This window comes from Cylas formicarius, unplaced genomic scaffold (assembly GCF_029955315.1).
Source record: "Cylas formicarius isolate icCylForm1 unplaced genomic scaffold, icCylForm1.1 PGA_scaffold_10__41_contigs__length_53128322, whole genome shotgun sequence".
In the NCBI taxonomy this organism is placed as follows: Eukaryota; Metazoa; Arthropoda; class Insecta; order Coleoptera; family Brentidae; genus Cylas; species Cylas formicarius.
Window position 1 is genome coordinate 52,772,378 of NW_026844214.1, and position 21,581 is coordinate 52,793,958.

The 21,581-nt window shown below is 33.4% G+C and overlaps 1 protein-coding gene across 1 annotated transcript in view; it reads right to left on the reverse strand.

Moving 5' to 3' along the window:
- Positions 1-21,581, reverse strand: part of LOC132700045 (paired box protein Pax-2a) — a 61,518-nt gene that overhangs the window by 23,708 nt on the left and 16,229 nt on the right. Inside the window, exons 2-3 of the mRNA XM_060667130.1 lie at positions 20,258-20,282; positions 2,036-2,256 (exon numbers count right to left, since the gene is read on the reverse strand). Of these exons, the coding sequence (XP_060523113.1) occupies positions 2,036-2,256; positions 20,258-20,270 (234 nt within the window). The 5' untranslated portion in view covers positions 20,271-20,282. The remainder of the gene's footprint in view (positions 1-2,035; positions 2,257-20,257; positions 20,283-21,581) is intronic.

Here is a 21,581-nt window from a genome sequence, read left to right on the forward strand (position 1 = left end):
CTGGCATTAATTGGCTATATCTTTTGAAAGGTTTGCAGCACGACCTTCAAATTTGGCTCCTTTTAAGCCGTGCACGAGGTACACAAACCAGTAAAAAATGGGACTGATTTTCGATTTTCATCTGCTATGAATCACGATAAGTGTTCGAAATTTGAAGCAATCCACTTGAAATTTGACACACATATAGAGTCTAGCTCCGTAGCGAAGCCTATTGAAACTGGGTGGGCTGGGGGGTCGAGAAGTATTTTAAAAAAATTAAAAATCTCACTTGCAGGGTATCGAGAAAAAAAATCATTTCTCGCCTTCAATCGAGACGCCATAACGTCATTGATTATTACGGGGTACTGCATGGTTTCAGAAAACAAGCATTTTCTTGAAAATCACTTACTCTATTGGAAAAAATCATACACCAGGAAACGTGGCAGATCCAGGGCTATCCCCGCTATTTCCAACATTGTTTGAATTATATACAGGGTGTGTCGATTGTTGGCAGAAAATCTAAGTTCCTTAAAATTTCCGTTTTCGTGGCTAAATTATTGGCTCTAAATGAAAAACTGCTAAAGATGGGATAATTTGATGCGTCCCTCATGGATAAAATCCCCTAATTGGCTTCCTTTTGAAATTAAAATCTGGTCCTCGCTACCCTCTCCGACTGAACGACCATTTTTCGAAAGCAATCTTGTTTGTTTTACGTAGAAACTGTATATCTCCGAAACTATAGGAGATGAAGTCAAAAGTTAAATACAAAACTTAATTGAGGTATTACAAACCTTTAATATATTTTAAGCTTGTCTATACGGGGTGTGACATGTTTTGTCCTATAGCTAAGCCTAACCGTTTTTGACATATTTAATGTTTTACGCAAAAAATGATGTTTGCAAGACGTAAAATATATGCCAATTTTTTCATTCGGAAGCATTTATTGTTTCACTTGATTAAGTTTTGTTGCAGAAAAAGGACTCGAATAACGGCTTTCCTAAGATATTTCGATATATATCATTACAGGCTACGAGAAAAATAAGATCAAAAATGAAATTAAAAATGCTGCCAAAGAAACTTTTTTTTTTAAATGGAAAGTACCTATTTTTATAATCTTGTCGCATTTAGCATTAAAAATTAAGGCAATTTTATATATGCCTAATATTTTTACTTTTTGAAATATTTACTTTTAAACATTGGTCTATCACAAATAATATGCTGTTGCCATACACCATCCAAGACACCAGTTGAAAGCTAAAAACTAGATATTTTAGTTTAGATAGATATTTTATTTTTCGCAAAAAAAAGTTCTCAATTTAACCAGTGCATTGGCGACCTAATTAACCAAAATATTATTTGGCATTTGCCTTGCCTTCATTTATGAGCAGATTTCACCTTAAAAATAAAAAATAATTTCTGCTGTCATAATAACGATATTCTTATGACCATGCAGAGGAGGGGTTTTTATTTTTTTATTTTTTTAAACAGCAGATCGGTTAATCTGTAAATCGAGTAATTAAATTTCTTTAGAAATATTTTAAGAGAGATCAGTGGCGTACCATCAATATCTGATAGTGAATTTCCGTACGCCCGCCACTGGTATATTTAAAAAAAATTGCGGTACACTATATAATGCGCCTTGCTACATAGAATAGGCGTGTCAAATTTCATTAAAATATCTAAAGTGGCATTATAGATATTTTATAAAATACATATTTTTGAAAACTTTATCACCCGGTATCTCAAAAGTTAAGACGTATAGGACATACGATTATGAAATTTCCTTTTTAAAATGGACCCAAAAATCGCCCCCCTAATTGTTGACATTCAATTAGAAAACACCCTGTATAGGCACAGTATAGGTGAGGAATTTTATATAACGTGAGTTGGCATTAATTTATAGACATAGAGGTTTGTTCATAAGAACGCGACGCTTCTAAAACGACGGAAATATTTTAAATTTAGATTATGATTTCAACTTTGACTAACTTTCTTATACATTTATGGGATTTATCTAATTTAAAAATTTGGGACACCCTGTATAAGTGACGGGTACCTTGGTTTTCGATCCTCCTATCGATCCCGGTCGGATGGATCCGGTCTCGTAGAAACGCGTCAGTATTTTGGAGACGCAACCGTGAGATACCAGCAACTGCCTGGAAATATCGCAGGGCCGGACTCCTAACAAGGCCAGCTCGACGATCCTCCTGCGGACGCAGTCCGGCAACGGACGTCCGTTAACGAATACCCCTCCTAGCTGATTCACCCCGGCCTGTCCTGCAAACATACGGAAACTAACGGTTATACGTACCGGATACTTTCGAAAGATATGAGAAAACGGCAAATAAAAAAAATTGTTAGGCAACATATATTTCTTAATTAGTTAGAATTTTCAAGTTTTTTCAATATTTTAATTTTTCTAAAAAAAATTACTAGTTTTACCATAACTCGAAGTAAAAGACATGCAACCCATGCATTTGAATTAGGTGCTACAGGGTGTTCAAAATAAACGAATATAACAAGTAAAGTATTTTTGGCGTCTCACCCAGTATATAAATCATATCGATTAATTCAGCTTTAGGAAAATCCACGCTTTGTTTGTTTGTTTTTTTTTATTTACTGTCACCACTATACACATGTACAATACAATACAAACATACAATACAAACACACTGTCATTTTGTCATGACCAACTTACGTTGTAGCAATAGACTAAGACAGAGATAAGTGCAAATATTGTTATATCAAGTTAAATTAAGTCGCAAAGTATTAAAAATAGTAAAATAATATACTGAGTAAACGTTGTAGTTTTTTTGCAAGATCTTTCAGAAAATATAACAATATATAGGGTGTGCCATTTAAGAAAATCGAGATTTTGCAATTTAGAATGAATCCTTAATTAATAATAATAACAATAATAATAATAATAATAATAATAATAATAATAATAATAATAATAACAACAATAATAATAATAATAATTTTTACAGAACTTCTGGATTCCTCCTGCGTCGGTTTTTGCTTAGTCGAAATTGCTGACGTTTCGCCAATCATCCTGTTGGCTTCTTCAGAACTTGACTGAAACTGTTTCGACTAAGCAAAAACCGACGCAGGAGGGATCCAGAAGTTTTGTAAAAAGCATTACAGTAGCATGTGGACGTTTCCTTGAAAAATTAATAATAATAATAATAATAGTAATAATATTAAGTAATAATAACAAAAATACATATAATAAATATAATAAATATAATAAATAGATAAATTGCAGAAAAGGAGATGAAAGCAATTAAAAAATTGTTGAAATAAAATGATATATAGCAACTACTTCTAGCTATTGATTCGTTTGAGTAACAGACACTTATAGTAAAATACTACGGTATATAACATAAACAAAAGACAAAAATCAAAAATAGGCTTGAAAATCTGGAAACTAAACTCGAAAATCACCTGCACTGTGTTTGTTAACTAAACAATTGTAGTGTTAATTTCCTTTTAAAAAGTAATGCTGATGGGACTTTCAAAGAAAGAGGAATTGTATTGTATTGAATATTGTTTTTAGGAAGAGCAGATTTGCCTTTTTTCATTTATTAATTCATGCTTTCTTTAAAGCTTTAATATTTATATGCGATGGGATAATTATTCATAATTTTGGAGGGTGCCAAGATATTCGCTATATCATGGGATTGATTAATCAAATAAATACCAATTGTTTCAGGAATTTTTATTTTTATAAATTTATCTTTATGTGTATACCATTTTATATCAGGGTTTCATTTTAGAAAGTATAATAATGGGAGATGTAAATATTTTGTGTATTTATTATTTTTTAATATATACATTTCGATTAATTAATTATTTCGTTTTGGGCGATTATAATTATTATAGGTTATGATGAATTCAGAAAAAATAATATTATGACCACATATGAACCTATGGATGAACGACAGGAGGGTGTTTACCATAAACGGACAGATTTTAAACAACCTACGTTAAGCTTGAAGATCTGCAAACCCTCCTGCAGTGGCTAAATGATATATGTGAAAGATATGGACTAAACATTATTACAAATAAAGTAAATGTTAACGGAATTCTTGCTTTAGACAACACAAAGAGTAAGAAAATACAAATACTTAGGAACATGGCTGCACGAAACATAGAGGTAGCCAGAAGTGCATTTGTAAAGAACAAAAAGTTTTTTACGGGTCAGAAGCATGAACACTGAAAAAGACAGATATGGACAAGATAGGGGCTTTTGAAAGATCTCATGGACTGAACGGGTTCCCAATATGGCACTGCTACAGAGAACCCATAAACAGAAGGAAATAATTAACTCTCTAAAAAGAAGAAAATTTGAATACTTTCGCCACGTGATCAGAGGATCTAAATATGCGATGCTAAAGAGGATTATGGAAGGGAAAATCAAGGGCGAAAGGAGTCAATGGAATGGGCATCAAATCAACTACTGAGAGCAGCTGTTAACACCGGTTTTCCAGGTTTTCCGCAAAATTTCAGGCTTTTTTTGGGGCTTTGCCTTTATTGTTGTATATTGTTATATACAAATATACAGTACAGAAGAGCCGAAGTGTAGCAAAAGCTACTCCACTTAACCTCTTAAATGTTGAAATTGAACTAAATAGGAAGTTATAATTACATTGATAAATTAAATATAGTATAATAGATAAATGTAATATTAATATGGAATAATAGAAAGCAAAAATAAAAGAAAAACATTGAAAATCAAATTATTTGAGAAGTTAGCGGTTTCAACCTGAAATATTTTTTAAAGAATTTAATTGAATGTGATTTTACTGAATCGGATATACTATTAAAAATTACAACGGCGTTATAAAAAAATGTTCTGCGGAACAAATATAAACGATATCGTGGCAGTGAGTGTCTGTAGGGGGTTTTTCACCAACAAAGATACATGTTCCACGAATCCAAGTCTACAATCAAATATAACATCAAAGTTTTTATTACAATTGACAATTTTCAAACGTTCACCGTTAATTAATAAATACATTTGGGATAATTGTTCAATGTTAGGTTTAGGAGAAAAGAACATTACAATGCATTTTTTAGCATTAAGTTGAAGATTATGCCTAGAAGAATGTAGAAATAAGTTATGCAAATCCAAATTGATATAAATTGAAGCAATATCAAATAATTTAGGATCGAAGGAGTAAAATAGCTGAGTGTCATCAGCAAATGAATGCTAGTTCATATATTCGATGTATAACTATCAGAAATATAAATTAAGAATAATATAGGTCCGAGGACGGTACCTTGCGGTACACCTGATGAGACAGAGAGGAATTCAGAACTTACATTATATATATATATATATATATATATATATATATATATATATATATATATATATATATATATATATATATATATATATATATATATAATAAATACCAAATTTATTAAACGGCATTTAAAAAAAAAATCACACACTTCTGGCGCTTGGACGCAACTGGGACTTCGGTTTTCGAGGCTTTCCGCAAAATTTCAGGCTTTGTTTTGGGGGCTTCGCCGTTTTTTTTTAACGACATATTAATTGGCAGATGTCTCTGTGTCGTCCCGCATCCTCAACTTCCCATAAAAACGCCATTAGCTCGCACAGGTGTCATTAAAACGCCGGTTTATACTTATTCGCGGCAAATAATGCGCCATTGCGTAGTAAAGTTGATTACTAAGTGCGCCGCAAGCTCGTAAAGCTCAACGATCGTTTTGACGTCACGTTAATGAAACGTTTTTTTTACGTCATACACTTTATTAATTCGGCTCTGGTTTGGCTTTTGACGCTGGCCGGTTTTTATTTATAAGTTAAAAAAAAAAGTAAGGCGACTTTTTAAACTTTCAATTTTTAATTGGCTGTCACTTTTTTGTTTTTAGAGATCTTAAGCCAAAGAAAACCACAAAATGCTGGGTGTGCTGTCATAGACGGTATCTATAGTTCAAAAGTCAACTGTAGATCATTGTTTGCAGCTCTTAGAGCGCCAAATAGAACAATATATCCAAGTTTTACCCCTAAATATATCAGCACTAATTATATGGCAGCAATGTTATGCAACCTAACATGGAATATCCCAGGGGTTGGATAGGGAACGGCGGAACTATGGATTGGCCATTGGCCAGGCAAAAGCCCCTACTTAATAATAATAACAACAATAATAATAATATAATTTAATTCCATACGACTTACATTGTAAGTATAGGATAATGTCAAAATACACAACCAAAAAAGATACACAGCATTTTCAAAAAAACCTAGAGTTATAAAAAACAAACACAAGTTGAAATGGATAAACGTGGGTTAAAATACGAATTAAAAAGTGCACCGCAGGTACTTTTGCACAGAATAAAATACCTTCTGGATAAGCAATCATTTCACATCAGCCTTAAACTGATCGCAGCCCGAAATCCTTCTCATCCAGAGGTATAATTCTTTCTGAAACTAATGTTCATTGGTTACACGGGTACATATATACTCATTATAATTAGATTTAACCGATTTACCGAATTCAGTATGTATAGACTGGGAAATGTCAAAATCTGCGTTTCAATAAATGTATTTCTGCAGGAATAATGTATCGGTATGAACAATCCCTTTTTGGAACAAATATATTTCATGAGATCGGGAGCAATTGTTCCAAGCAATAATCGCATAATTTAAACAGGACTGAATATACGAATCACAATATAGCAATAAAAGACTATAATCGACCGTTCTTCTAAGTTGCCAAATGACAAAATAGTGTGTGGATAATTTTTTGAGAATGTGGTCCACTTGATGAGATCAAGAAAGACCAGAATCGAAATAAACTCCCAACTTAACTAAGATGCTCTTATCTATGCCGGTTAGTGAGAAATGAATCAATTCAATTTTATCATGATTTAATATAAGACTATTTCTGGTACAATAATCAACAATATCTGTCACCGCCTCAGAGCTCTTAGAGAGATCACCCTGTATGTCGGCACCGCAGGAAACCCCAGCTGTATCATCAGCAAATAGTGACAGATAATTATTATCTGATCCACAGGAAACTATGTCATTAATAAAGATAATAAATAATAGGGGCCCCAATGTACTTCCCTGCGGAACGCCACTAGAACAAAAATTCTTATCGTTTTGTTTTAAGACAACTTTTTTGCACACGATCTTTTAGGAAACTCTCTAACCATCCTGGAGCGTTGCCACGAATACCATAATGACTTAACTTAGGAAGCGACAAATGCTAATTACGTCAAAAACTCTTTTTTGATCGAAAAGAAGACAAGTTGTTGGTTTATTATTTTCTAAATTACTTAGTGCATAGAGCAACAATTGCATCATGTGTTGATACTCCCCTACGAAACCCAAACTGGTTATTAGTGGAAAAGCTTACTTTCTCTAAAAATTCCAACAGCCTTTTATAAAAAGCTTTCTCCAAAATTTTTGAGAATATTGACAACAATGCTATTCCTCTATAGTTAGATATTTCGTGTAAATTACCCTTTTTGTATATCAGTTGTAAACAAAACAAAGAAAATAAACATTCTAAATATAAAAGAAAATGTAAACTCGAACGTTTACCACATTTTATTTTTTTAAATGTTTATTAGTTAGATCATTTACATTTACAAGCAAAAAAAAAACAACTGACTCCTGTGGTGATATGCATTGATGACAATCTCAGGGGAAACATATGGACCAATGATCACGGCGGATCATATTTAATTGTATCCAAACAATTGAAAAAAAAAAAACAATTTAATTGTTTTTGAACAACAGTGTTCCGATAGAAAAATTTATCGTATCCTGCACCATATATGGTTATATATGGATAAGGTACTACAATATTTAAAAAGATTTTATTAATAATAATAATAATAATAATAACAATAATAACCATTGAACTGAGTTGGCTTTGACTTGATGAAAATCGATTTAACAAAAAAAAAATAAATAAGAACTAAAAGTTCAGATTTTCACGAAATTATATATTTCCACATGGCAATTGTTTCGACAACACCGTGTCTTTACAAATGTAATATTTACAAATTTCCTCCTATTATATATACCGAAAAATGAAATTAAAACCTTAATTAATGTTGTTGTGAGAATTTAAGTTTAATAATGGAGAAGTATTTAAATCTAATTGATCGTTAAGCAATACATTTGAATGAAGAAAACAAAATCAAAAATTTTTTTCTGGGATTCGATATTGTGGCAATCTCTGTACGTGTCCTATCATATCAGCTGCTGAATTCTAATTTCATCTCTTCTAGATCTGTGTTTTTTTCTTTCAGAAGCCATACTTCAGAGCTATATGTTATGATGCCTCTAACGATTGAATTGTGAATTCTATTTTTGTTATTTACATTTATATTTTTATCCCATAGTATATTGTTTAAAATAGAAATTGCTCTTCTTAACTTTACACAGTTTTACTAGGGGCACGCTGTATTCTTTTCTAGGAGTTGTGTTAGTGAGAAAAGATGATCAATTGTGGATTTTCCTACTCTAAAGTCTGCTTTTTCTTCGACCTCCGTATCGGCATATTCTCCTTCTATTCATTTTTTTAGTATTTTTCCATGTATTCTATAATAATTTTTTTTTTCGTTTTTATAATAATAAATTCTGGTTATTTGTACCTTTTAGCCCTTTGTTTATACAAGTATATTATTATTACTAGGGGTAAAATGGACCGCTTAAAAATTCTAAAAATATTTAATCATAATTAATTTATTGATACTGATTTATTTTTTGGATAATTCTATGGTCTTAGCCTAAAGCCAAAACTTTCGAAAATCTCATAGCTACCAATAAAAAAAAATAATAGATAGAAAAAAAGTTAATAAATAGTGACGTTTTTTTTTGTTTTATTACGAGGGCTATCTTTTATATTTCGGGATTTGTAATGAAAAAACTATAAGCTACCCACAAATATGACTTTACTGTTTCTCAAAATATTCATCCTTTTCCCACATGCTTTTTAAACGCATCAATCTTCTTCTGGTGTCAAAAATCGTTGCTCATTGATTCTTAATGTATGGGCCTAAAAAGAAGTCATTAGGTTGTAAATCAGGACTATACAGTGACACATCAAATCAACGTTTTTAATACTCAAACAGTTCTTTGTTTGCACTGATCGGTGGGAACCAGCCAAATGGTCGTCTACCATTCAGAATTGACTGCTTCACTTTTCACAAAAGCAACAGTTGCAACATGGCCAATTTTCCTGAAGCCTACCATTTGTTTCGAGGTGCTTCGGGCACGAACAACTCTTGTGGGCCCTGTCTTATTCTGAAAGCCCCCCACAGTAGACTGCTGCTTACTTTCAGGTTTATATGCATAGATGCATGGTTCATCACCTGTCTTGATATCATAGACGTGTTTGGAAGCATAGCGATCGTTTTTTTTAGCATTTCCTTCGACCAATCAACACGAGCCTTTTTTTGAGCTGATGTCAATTTCTGTGGAATCCAACGCGAACAATTTTTTTAGCGGCCAAAGGTTCATGCAAAATTGTATGTATGCTGGTCCCACTAATGCCCAAAGATACCTCAATCTCATGCTAAGTCAGATGATGATCCTGCAAAATCAGCTTCCGCGCTGCAGCAATGTTTTCTTGGACAACCAGCGATTTTGGGCGACCTACGCAAAATTCGTACTTTAGAAAACTACGACCACGACTGAAGTCCGAAAACCAGCGATAAACAGTACTCCTAGATGGCGCTTTTACTCCAAAAGTTGAATTAAGTTCATCGATGTATTGTTGTTGAGTTAGTCCACGTCTAAAGTGGTAAAAAATTATTGCACGACAATGCTCCCGATTAAGTTCCATTTTTAACCGTCACAATTTTTTTAATTTATCACAAACAACACTCTTTCGCCAAAACCTAACCGAGTAACCCTAACCTCAAAATGTCAAAATTTCCTATAAAAACGTTAGTCGCCAGAGGGCAGGACCAGTTTAAGAAAATCCCGAAATATAAAAGGCAGCCCTCGTACATACTTTTTAATAAATAATTATAATTATTACATATAACATTATAAATAGGGGGTAATTTTAGTTGAAGTTAGTCAAAAATAAATCGAAAAAATAATATCAAACTTAAGTGGGCCGCCTTGCCCTTAAATCCCATTGGCCTAACAAAAACTTGCCTCGTTTAATTTAGTATTTAGTAGATTCGTGTTGTAGTCTCAATCACGCAAGTCGTCAACAAATACCGTTTACAACTGATCAGATAAACCCCCACCAATAGTGCCAATAAACGGGCACTCATTATTTATTAATTATGTTAATTAACGGTGCCGAATTTTTATCACCATTTCGTCGATGTATAATAACGTTTGACGAAAAACTCGTCCAACGTTTGATTTAAAAACTTTTTCCCCTACGATTTTTCATTACATTACTTACAGTGACCAAGCGTTGCGTGTAAAAAAAATAACATTTTAGTCGGATGCTGTCAAGCAGGTGTGTTTTTATTATCTTCTAAGCAATTACATTTTCAAAACAATATATTAATAAACATTTTCGAAATTAATTGATCCATTCGTGCGTAAAATGCATATAAATTTTCTTCAAATAATGCAACTCAAATCAAAACGCAACAAATAAGCAGAACAAAAATGGAATTTGAAATTTGAAAATGACCGCTTTTATCCTACGCATCCTACGATGGGGGTAGTGTAGACCAACTCTTTTAGATATCCCCGGATACAACACTTCAAAGGATTTAAATTTGGGGAACGAGGTGGTCAATGATAAAAACAATATCGTTGACACATCATGGGGTATACTCTGTTCATAGATATAAGAAAATGACCAATTGCTTTTGAATGAGATTATCCAAGGATGGTCGTTAACATACAATGCAACAAGAGTGCAACTATTGACTATATACTGTCAAAAATTGGACATTCGGCCTATATTAATTAACCCTTCCAAATTTCAAATCCCACTTTCTTGTGTCACCCGGTATCATGTCTTTTATGTTTTTAAATTTTAAAAATATTTAGACATATTGCGATCTTTACTCGACGACTTTCGGTAATTCGGTAATTCTACTCTACCCGACTCGTGATTCGGCATTTCTTCCTTTCATGGTGCTTAAAACACCCTCTCCGAATCGGTCGTTCTGTCTCCGTGTATTAAATTATGGTTTTTTCATAGATATAAGGAAGTGACCAATTGCTTTTGAATGCGATTAGCCAAGGATGGTCATTAACATACAATGCAACAAGATTATTACCTAAAGTTTCGGAATTTAAATTCAGGTAAAATTGTGGTCCGTAATAGAAAATAATTTTATACCTACCTTAGTTTAAGTTTATTACTAATCATTCTTATTTCGTGTGTAATACAGCCTGTGTTGAATCGTGTGCGAATTATGCAAAATATATGCGAGTCTAGTGTATCTCAGGAGATGTTCCCGCCCCAATGTAGAAAACACTATTCTATTGAGGCTAACAATGTTTATTTGACTCTCATTGAACGTGGTGCTAGCAAGCAAGCGTCTTTAGAAGAAACGGCCACATTGACGAAAATTCCAACATCTACTGTATGGAAAATTGTGAATAATCCCATTTCAACGAAGAAAAAAAAAGCGATGCTGACATTTTATCGAGTGTAGATGAAAGATATAATACGGGGTAAAATTTACCAGTTATACGAGGAACAAAGCGTGCCTACATTTTAATTCGGAGGCTCGAAAAAGATGAAATTGGTGTTAAATGTGGCAGAACTACCTTATGGAAGTGTGTTCAACACATGGGTTTTAGATGTCAAAAAATTGACAAAAGGTAAGTTTTAATGGAATCTTTTAGAATTCGGCAATGGCGACGGGAATAACAGCGTCATTGTAATGGACAATGCAAGTTATCACAGAAGACAGTTGACTAAAACCTCTTCCTCACGCCACACAAAAGCAACAATCCAAAACTTCATGTATAATAACGACATTTCTTTTCACGAAGATTATACCAAAAAGCAATTAATTGCGGTTCTACAAAGCTTGAACCTACAAAAGGAATACGTCTGTGATAATTATGCAAAAAATCTAGGGCATACAGTTTTAAGGCTTCCACCTTACCACTGTATATTTAATCCCATTGAACATGTTTGGCACCAACTGAAATCTGCCATTTATCGTAACAATGTTTTTCCCCGTGTTAATTCCAATGTCCTAAAACTTATAGAAACCGAAGTTTTTAACATCCCTCCGCAAAGTTGGGCAAATTCTGTTAAACATATAGAAAAAGCAGAACAATCGTATATCCATATTGCAAATAATATAGAACAAATAAGAATTAGAACAGGCGATGATAGCGATAGTGATACTGATATATTATGTGAAGAATTTTAAGTAATTTGAGTAGGTAATAAAAATAATTTGTAATTTTATTTTAGATTTAAACATAAATAAATAAATATTGTTCAGTATCTTTCCTAACAAAACTCCAAACCATTAAATTCTAAGCAAAGTACGGACCTGTTCGGCCATATTTCATTCTTACAGCTTGCCCGGGTCTTTTCTTAATTCGTATCAGTTAGTCACTTTCTTATATCTATGAACAGACTTTACTATCGTGCATCTATGCGTGTCTCTTCTAAATAACACTAAATAACCGGAGAACATTTTCTAGCGAATAACGTCATTCTTCAGTTAATACTAACAACGTAAATCTCGGGCCTAGGGGACCATGGTTATTTGGCAGTTCAGAGTTCAGTGGTTGGCATTTTTTTGTTAACGTCAAATAATTTAACTAATTATGATTTAATTAGAGCTATATTTTGAACAAAAATTAGGGAGAATAATTTCTCGAAAATCGTTGAAGATAGGAATAGGGAGGTATATTATTAAATTGGGCAGACAAGAAACACCAGGAAAAAAATCTCACTATTTCAGAAGTCGACAACTGTAAAATTGAAAAGGATGTAAACAATTACTCGAAAAAAAGACGGAAAACAACAACAAGTGTCTTCCAAGATATTATAAGAAAGTCGCGTAAAGACTAGAAACAAGAAAGAAAAATGAACAGGTGACGAAATACTAGACTTTATAGAATAAAAACGAACAGAGAAGAAGAACAAAGAAATAAATAAAGAGAAATAAAACAAGAATACGAGTTAAAGTTTATATATGTTTGTTTTAAATAAATTGAGGGTTCAATTAAACATATCTATATCCATGCCGTTTCGAAAAATACAATTACTATAAATCCGAGCACATCTTTTTATAGGAGAGGTAGAAAAGTAATTCGACGTAAATGGCTCAATAAAAAACGTCAGTCTCGTTCGCACCTGATACTGATTAGCATAAATTAATACAAAAAGAATCCACAAGGTTACTTACTTTGTAAAGAAAAGCAACATCAAAACAGCTTCTTCGAGTTTCAAGCGACTTCAAATTATAACATTTTAAGTTTTCTACGTACGAGTAAAAGTGTGGACCTCTGTTGCATCTAAAGTTAATGTTGTTAAAAAAATATTTCGATTCTATTTACGATAAATAGGATTCCAAACTGTGGATGAGTACTCTAGTACAGAGCTTATCATGCTATTATAAACGTTTATAACTGACTGATCCTGGTTGAACCCTTAGGTAGTTCTCAAAATGAAGCCCAGATTTGTCAAACATTTTTTGACAATAGTTTCGATATGAGCCTCAAAGCTTAACTGAGAGTCAAGAACAACTCAAGCAGAGTTCAGAATTTAAAATTGCTTCTTCAATTTCTGGAGTTTTTACAGTCCGATGTACCCATTTTAAATTATTATTTCCCTTCTGGTATGCTTTTGATATAATCGCTTAGCTTCCGGCGCATCTCCCAAGCCATACATAAAATGCGATTCCTCATTAGTAAATTCGATCATTCTTTTTGAAGATAACAATGCTCGGATATTTGAAACACCAGATTAATACGACGCGAAGGACTAAATTTAAAAACTGATGTCAACTGCCAGACATCAGAATTAATAATTCTTACATACGTAGCATACCACAATGACAAGAAATTATTATAAAAATTTCAAAAATACACCTCAGAGTTTACGTACTTTTTCTTCGTATTTCAATATTTCGGTGATTTTAGATTGTAAGAATAATTTATATTTTAAGAGAAATCGGTGGCATATTGTCACTGTCTGCCAAAATAGACATGTAAATTTCCGTAAGCCCGCCACTTTCGTATTTAGAAAAAAATGTGATACACTAAATAATGCCCCATAAATTATCTAAAGTGGTATTATAGATATTAAAAAAATATATTTTATTTTTGACAATTTTACAACTCTGTTTCTCAAAAGTTAAGAGGTTTAGCACATACGTTCGTACGAAGTTTTCTTGTTAAAGTATAGCCAAAATTATTGACATTCAATTCGGGAGTCACGTTACGTTGGATATGTTTTTGTTTCGTTGCATATTAACTTTTAAAATGTTTTTAAACATAACACTTTTAAATATGCTTGGCAATAGTTATTTGTTGTTGGGCACATCATTTAAATATCTACTCGAAACTAATCCCAAGATTAGCTACTCTGCAACGAAGATAATAATAATAACAATAATATCCTTATTATTTCACATATTTAGAGAATACAATCAGTGTATTATGGATTTCGTCAAGTAGGTCAATATAGATCATGCAAATGAGGCATAAAATTACATTAAAAATTTATAAATATATGACAGAGCACAACAATACAGTGATGACAAATATTAATAGGTAAAATATTCGTTTAAATTATAAAAACAGTTTTCAAGCAGTAAAAACCTTAGTTTGTAATTAAAAATGTTTACATTACTACTGCTCTTTATCTCTGGGGAGAGTCTATTGTAGACTCCAATACCGGTGTTGGTAAAATATTTTTTTGAAAATTGTAGTCTATTTTTTTTTATGGAGAAACAGTCTTCGTTACGCGTATAGTCGTGGAAATCTCCTTTTTTTGTAAGGTATTTTTATTTTTATATACTCATAAACAAACTTCTAATATGTATATACACGCTAAAGGAAGTATTTTAAACTCCCGGAAGAGGGGCCTGCACGAGCTATCCGGCTACATTCCGGCAATACACCTTAGGACTTTCTTTTGGGATTTGAAAACAGATGTCGCACGACTTGAATTTCTCTAATAGGGAATACCATAGAGTAATCTTGAATAGATGTGAGCATAGTAGAAATTTATCATGCACTTTCCAGTCAAAACAGTTTTTAATTTTTTTTATTAGGAAACAATAACTATACAGCTTTGAAGAAAGTAATTGGCATTGAGTTTCCCAAAGTAGGGTTTCGTCGAGCTCTAGTCCTAAAAATTTAGCGTGCTTTTTTATTTCAACGGCCTCCCCTCCCGACCAGACGTTCACAGAAATATCTTTTTTGTTTTGTGGGAATTTGAATATAATTCTGTCTTGAAGAGTTTGATAACAATGTGAGGAGACTAAACTTGAACAGTCGTCAGCGACCTCTAGGTAGATGAGCAGAAAGTTCATTGATAAAAAGGATAAATAAATATAAATGATAGAATAGAAGCTTTTCGACCTAAAGTAAATTTAAATTCATTAAAATATTTCATTGGTAACACTTCTAAACCAATTATGGGAGGTAACGCTATAAGGATTTTACCCTAGTATGCTTTCCGATTTGAGCCTATTGTAAAATAATGGGTGTTTTTTTTCGATGTATAGAACTTTAAGTTGGCATTACTGTTTAAGATGGCGACCAATTTAACAGCTGTCAAGTGATTTATTCTCAGTTTGGTTTGGCAATGAATAGAGTCACGCCTGAAGAACGCTTGCAAATAGTGCAATTTTATTTCGAAAATAATGGTTCTGTGCGGAATACGTATCGCGCACTACGTCCATTTTATCGTCGACAAAATCGTCCATCAGAGCAGTTAATTCGATTAACCATGGAACGTTTTCGCACCACGTTTACTCTTATTGATAACTCGAATGCCCAGAGACGCCGTACGGTGCGTACAGAAGAAGCTATTGCTGCTGTAGAGCGTAGCATTGAGGAAGACCCGAATGAGTCAATCCGCGGAATTGGATCTGTGTCCATCCACTTTATGGAAGATTTTGCGGAAGGATCTTGGTTTACGTGCTTACAAAATCCAACTCGTGCAGGATTTGAAGCCAGACGATCATCAAGTAAGGCGTAGATTCGTCGAATGGGCCCAAAACGAGATTGCCGCTGTTCCCGATTTTCATAGGCGAATTTTGTTTAGCGATGAAGCGCACTTCTGGTTGAATGGCTACGTCAACAAACAAAACTGCCGCATTTGGAGCGAAGCTAATCCTCAAGTGTATGTCGAAACACCGTTACATCCAGAAAAACTGACTGTTTGGTGCGCTTTATGGGCTGGTGGAATCATCGGTCTGTACTCTTCAAAAACGATGATGGCCAGAACGTTACAGTCAACGGTGATCGGTATAGAGCTATGATTACTAACTCTTTCATTCCTGAATTGAATAACCATGATGTCCTGGAGATGTGGTTTCAACAAGACGCCGCAAAATGTCACACAGCTCGTGCCACAATCGATTTATTGAAAGACACGTTTGGTGACCGCCTAATTTCACGTTTTGGACCTGTGAATTGGTCTCCAAGATCTGGTGATTTAACACCGCTAGACTACTTTCTGTGGGGCTATGTAAAGTCATTGGTCTATGCGGATAAGCCACATTCGCCGTGTTATTGCCGATATACGGCCACAAATGTTGGAAAAAGTCATCGAAAATTGGACGTCCAGATTGAACTACATCCGCGCCAACCCTGGCGGTCATATGCCAGAAATCATATTTAAAATGTAATGCCAAAAGATTATCTTTCGGATAAATAAAATTCATGTCAATCGAATAATCCATCGTTGTTCTATTGCAACTTAAAGTTCTATACATCGAAAAAAAACACCCATTATAACTCACGTGCATCAGCATTCTCCATAAACTTAGAATGTGCAGGCAAGAGATTTATATGTCTATAGTGAAAAAATTCACTAGGGTCAATGTTCTTAGCTACTGGTTAACATCGAACAACTTTCTGTCTCTGGGAAACTTGCAGGAGGAGATACCATAATTAATTTTTAATTAAATTAATTAATAATAATAATAATAAGGGGTTATTAAAAGAATATCAATAATAACAATGTTTTCGGTTTTTTACATCTTAGACGGGCATTCTTCCCGTCCGTTTTGAATTTCACTCGGTCCTAATTTCGAAAATGGAAAAATTGGTCCGATCGTTTCAAAAAACAATGTCACAGTCGCGTTCCCTTCTAACCTATCATTACGCTAATGGTCGGGACCAACTGCGGCTAATTTTGAGAGATTGTTTCAGACGAGATAAAAGGATCTAAGCTCTTTTTAGGTATAGCCTCGGTTTTAAGAGCAGGTGCCGAGAGTGAAATAGTGCTCTTCGCACGCAAAATTCGCTTGACACGCCGTAAAAAATAAAGCTGCACCGAAGGAAGATTTATTTTTAGAAGAGTTTAAGCTAACGTTCGACTGAATAATTAGTTGTATGGCCGTGATTAGTACGTGTAAAATGGAGTAACATCGCGAGATGTATCTCATATTCGTAGGATAAAACAGTGTTTAAGTTGCCATTTCACATTTGAAAAGTACAGGGGAAAAAAGATGAGAGTCTAAAAAACTTAATTTTGAGATTTTTATTTAGGAAGACTATTTTAGAACACGGGAAACGAAAATAGGATTTTGGTTAGTTGAACTAAAATACTTTTTGACAGAATATTCAAAAAATATATAAATTGTTAATACAAAATTATAAAAAAGAAACTTTGATTCCAACACAAAAAAAGTTGACAATAAATTGTGCGGTTTTTTGAGAACAGAATCTTTTTAGATGCTGTAGGTCTTGAGATTTTGCTTTAGATATAGGAGTTGACCCCTCATAAGCTAAAGTTGGAAGCAAAATGTACTTTTCAGGTAGCGAAAGTTTTTTTCTTTTTTGTTTTCTGACTACATTTTCAAGTTCTCTACCATTATAATCTTCCCTATGTATCCTCGTACTAGCGTGATTTTCGGTTACAGTTAATTCTTTAACAAGTTTTGAAGGAAAAGTACACTTGGGCATATAGATATTCGCTAAAAATTTGGTCCAACTCTTAAACATCGACGTATTTTCACAAGTGATAACTTTAAAAGGGTTTGGTTTTTTTCGGGAATCCCTTAAAACTGCATTCCATTCTTGAGGCAGTTCAACGTACGTCTTTTGTTTCACTAAACCCATATTTTTATCGAATTCTAGATACGAATGTCCACGAACAGGAAAGACCATTTTGATTGTGTTACCACTTTTAACAAAATGAACAATATAATGTAATATTCTAAAATCCATGAAATTTTTACTTTATTTACAGCATGAACCACATAATATTGTAAGCTTCTTCACATCGAAATTCAGATGGTTAAAGATGTCATCCCATTGCACCCTTTTTTCCTGAAACTTCAGTATAAGTATAGAAAAGAGCTTCAGAGGTCGAAAGGACATGTATGGTGGACATGTAGAACGAAAGTTGTCTACGCTAGTACTTGTCTTTAGTTGTAATATTCGGCAGATGAAGATTTTTTTGAAAATTCATTACAATAGCTTCTTTTTACATAGAGTACGTTTTCTTAATACTGAGCTCAGCAGGTAAATAAACCTTTGGCGTTTTAGCCAAACTATAGTAAGACTTTCCATTCTTAAAACATCTAATTTGCTTCATGACCGAATCTGTTACTTCCCTAGAAAGTCGGTTAGGTCTGGAAGAGTGCTTTCCTCGCATATCTAATGGTGCTGAAAACTTTGATTTCAATCCGCTTCTTATAGTTTGTAGCCTTTTTGCAGTTATGCCATGTCAGCTTTATAGCACACTTAACTTAGACACGATCGTGCTTTGGAGACATTTAAGTTTTGAACATTTGCAGTCTTGTCCAGTTTGATGACTACTTAAGCGTAATTTTTCTTTTCCTTGTTCAGATTTTATTCTATAGCCGATATATTATACGAAATAACTGTTAGTCCTATTTAAGCAAAAAATGAACCCTCATCTTATTTCCCCCTACTCTTCATTTTTAAACAAAATTGGCGCAGTCGGTAGGATTAAAAATGACCTTATTATATGTTACTTAGCCATTCCCCTTATTTTTAACAAGCCTTATGATCTCTATCGTATATACCCCATCCCAATGAATAATAAAATATCCGTTATAAATAATCCGTAACAAATAATCTTTTAAAATCGATAGACGAGTTCTTTAACCTAAAGGAAAACTGCTATAAAAACGAAGACATAGATAGATAGATAGATGGTTTATTGGCCACTTACTTTACTTTACTTTATTTTGTTTGTAGCAAGTCATAAAAACGAAAAGAAAAAAGTAATATACCAAACCGAAGAATATTAAACACAGGTAGGTATTTCTTATATTTATGAACAGACCATACCAAATTTCATTAAAATATGTGGCATTACACATATTAAAATCTTTAATTCCTATTAATTAATCAACTTTACCACCTTGTACCTCAAAATTTAAGACGTTTAGGCCACATCACACAATCACTTCGAGGTACACGGATATATATTTCTTTATTTAAATAAAACAAATAAATAAAATGAGCCTTCTCGGGATTAAGTTTCGTTTTGTGTTCATTAATAAATCTAATAGCTTTGAGAAATCGTCCGCATCAAAAGAAAAATAAATTTTATAGACGCATAAACGAGAAGTAGTAAGGGTCCCAAGACGGAACCTTATGGAATCCCAGGTGTAAGACGCGCCAGAAGATCGAGACAATTTTCGCCGGATTCGTTATGTTAGTGAGAAATAAAAACACACAAAAAAATTCTTGGTGTTATTTTAAATTGTTTGAAATGACCGATGTCTCTTTCGTAATCGTTATAAACTTAATGCGTTTAAATTATATGTATGTATTTTAGAGTCCGAGAAATGTATGCGTTAATAATTGCGCGGCCTTAAACTAGATTTCGCAAAAACCGGGCGCTATAGCACGCATACTTTTTTTTTCGTTTTTCTAATTACGAGTAAAAGAAATCGTGTCACTGAAATCGGATCAGTGCGTCTGAAAATACCGTGCTGTTTCGTTTCATTTTGTAACTACAAAAGCGACTTTTTGGCAAACTGTTTAATTTACTTAATCGTTATGTAATTACGTGAATTTTAATATTGTTACGTTACAATCTCACGCGTGGTTACCATAGCAACCGTTCATATGAACTGTCGACTGACCCGCTCTGTGGAAAATACTTACCGGTGTGAGGCATGCCTTGCGTACCCTGAAACAAATGGTTCGGATAAATAAATAAGCTTCATATCGAAAGGACACAGTTTCCAAACTATAACCGGTACGATTTGCGATGGCATAGTCTGCAATAAATCGAGAAAGGTGCTTCAGCATTTTACCTGCCAGTGTTTTCACTACAAAACAGGGTCGCATTTTTCTAAAACTGTGAGTTTAATTATTATGGATAATGTGAACGATATTTTTTTTAAATTTTATTTTAATTTAAATTTACAACAACAATTACTATCCACTTAGACTATTATAAAGTGACACAGCTTAAATGAAGCAGTCGCTATAACAAAAACTAACTGGTCTGAATATCTCGTTATTTGGAAAAAAACAACTTATTGAAATTAAGTTAGTAAGTAGTTGTCTTAAATATGCCTTAATGCCTTACTTAGTTAACAATAAAGAATTATTTAAATTATATACAATATAATTGCAACAACAACTGCACAATTTGAAATATTTAGTCGGGCCCCTCCTCATTATCGATAAAGGCTTGTAGTCTTCTGGGTATTGATTCAACTAATTTTCTAGTATACTCCGGGGGAAAAAAAGAGACACAGCCAAAATGGTAAATAAATGTCCGTCAACTGTTCAGCATAACATTGAGCGTTACTGTAACGAAAATAGGGTCGAGAATAAGTCAAGGTTAGCTCCAAATAAGATCTTCAGTGAACGTGAGGAAAGATGGATTGTAAAATATGTATCGAATTATTAAAAAAAAAGTGTCGAGGAGGAAAGACAGGTTGGAAAATGTGTAACCCCGAAAGGTATGGAGGGAGCCTAAGGAAGAATTAAAATTGAAAAATATAAGAGCTACAGTAAAGCAAGGTGCAGGTGACTATATGTCATCTGCAGGACTAGGTAATATGCATTTCATTGGAGGAAATATGAAGCAATATGTGTATTTGGATATATTAAGACAGCATCTGGATGCTAGTGCCCAAAAATTAAATATGAGTAACAACCATCGGTTGACGCCACCTCGGGTCCGCAGTTGGATGATTTATAACTGCCCAAACATTATTAGGACACCAGCTCCGCGACCAGACTTAAATGTAATCGAAAATTTGTGGTTGACATTAAAAAACAAAGTAAATAGCAAGGATGATTTAAAAGTAAAAATTACTGAAGTAAAGAACACAATTTCCCCGGAGTATACTAGAAAATTAGTCGAATCAATACCCAGAAGAATACAAGCCGTTATCGATAATGAGGGACGCCCGACTAAATATTTCAAATTGTGCAGTTGTTTTTCTCTATTGTTTTGGTTACATTTTGTTTT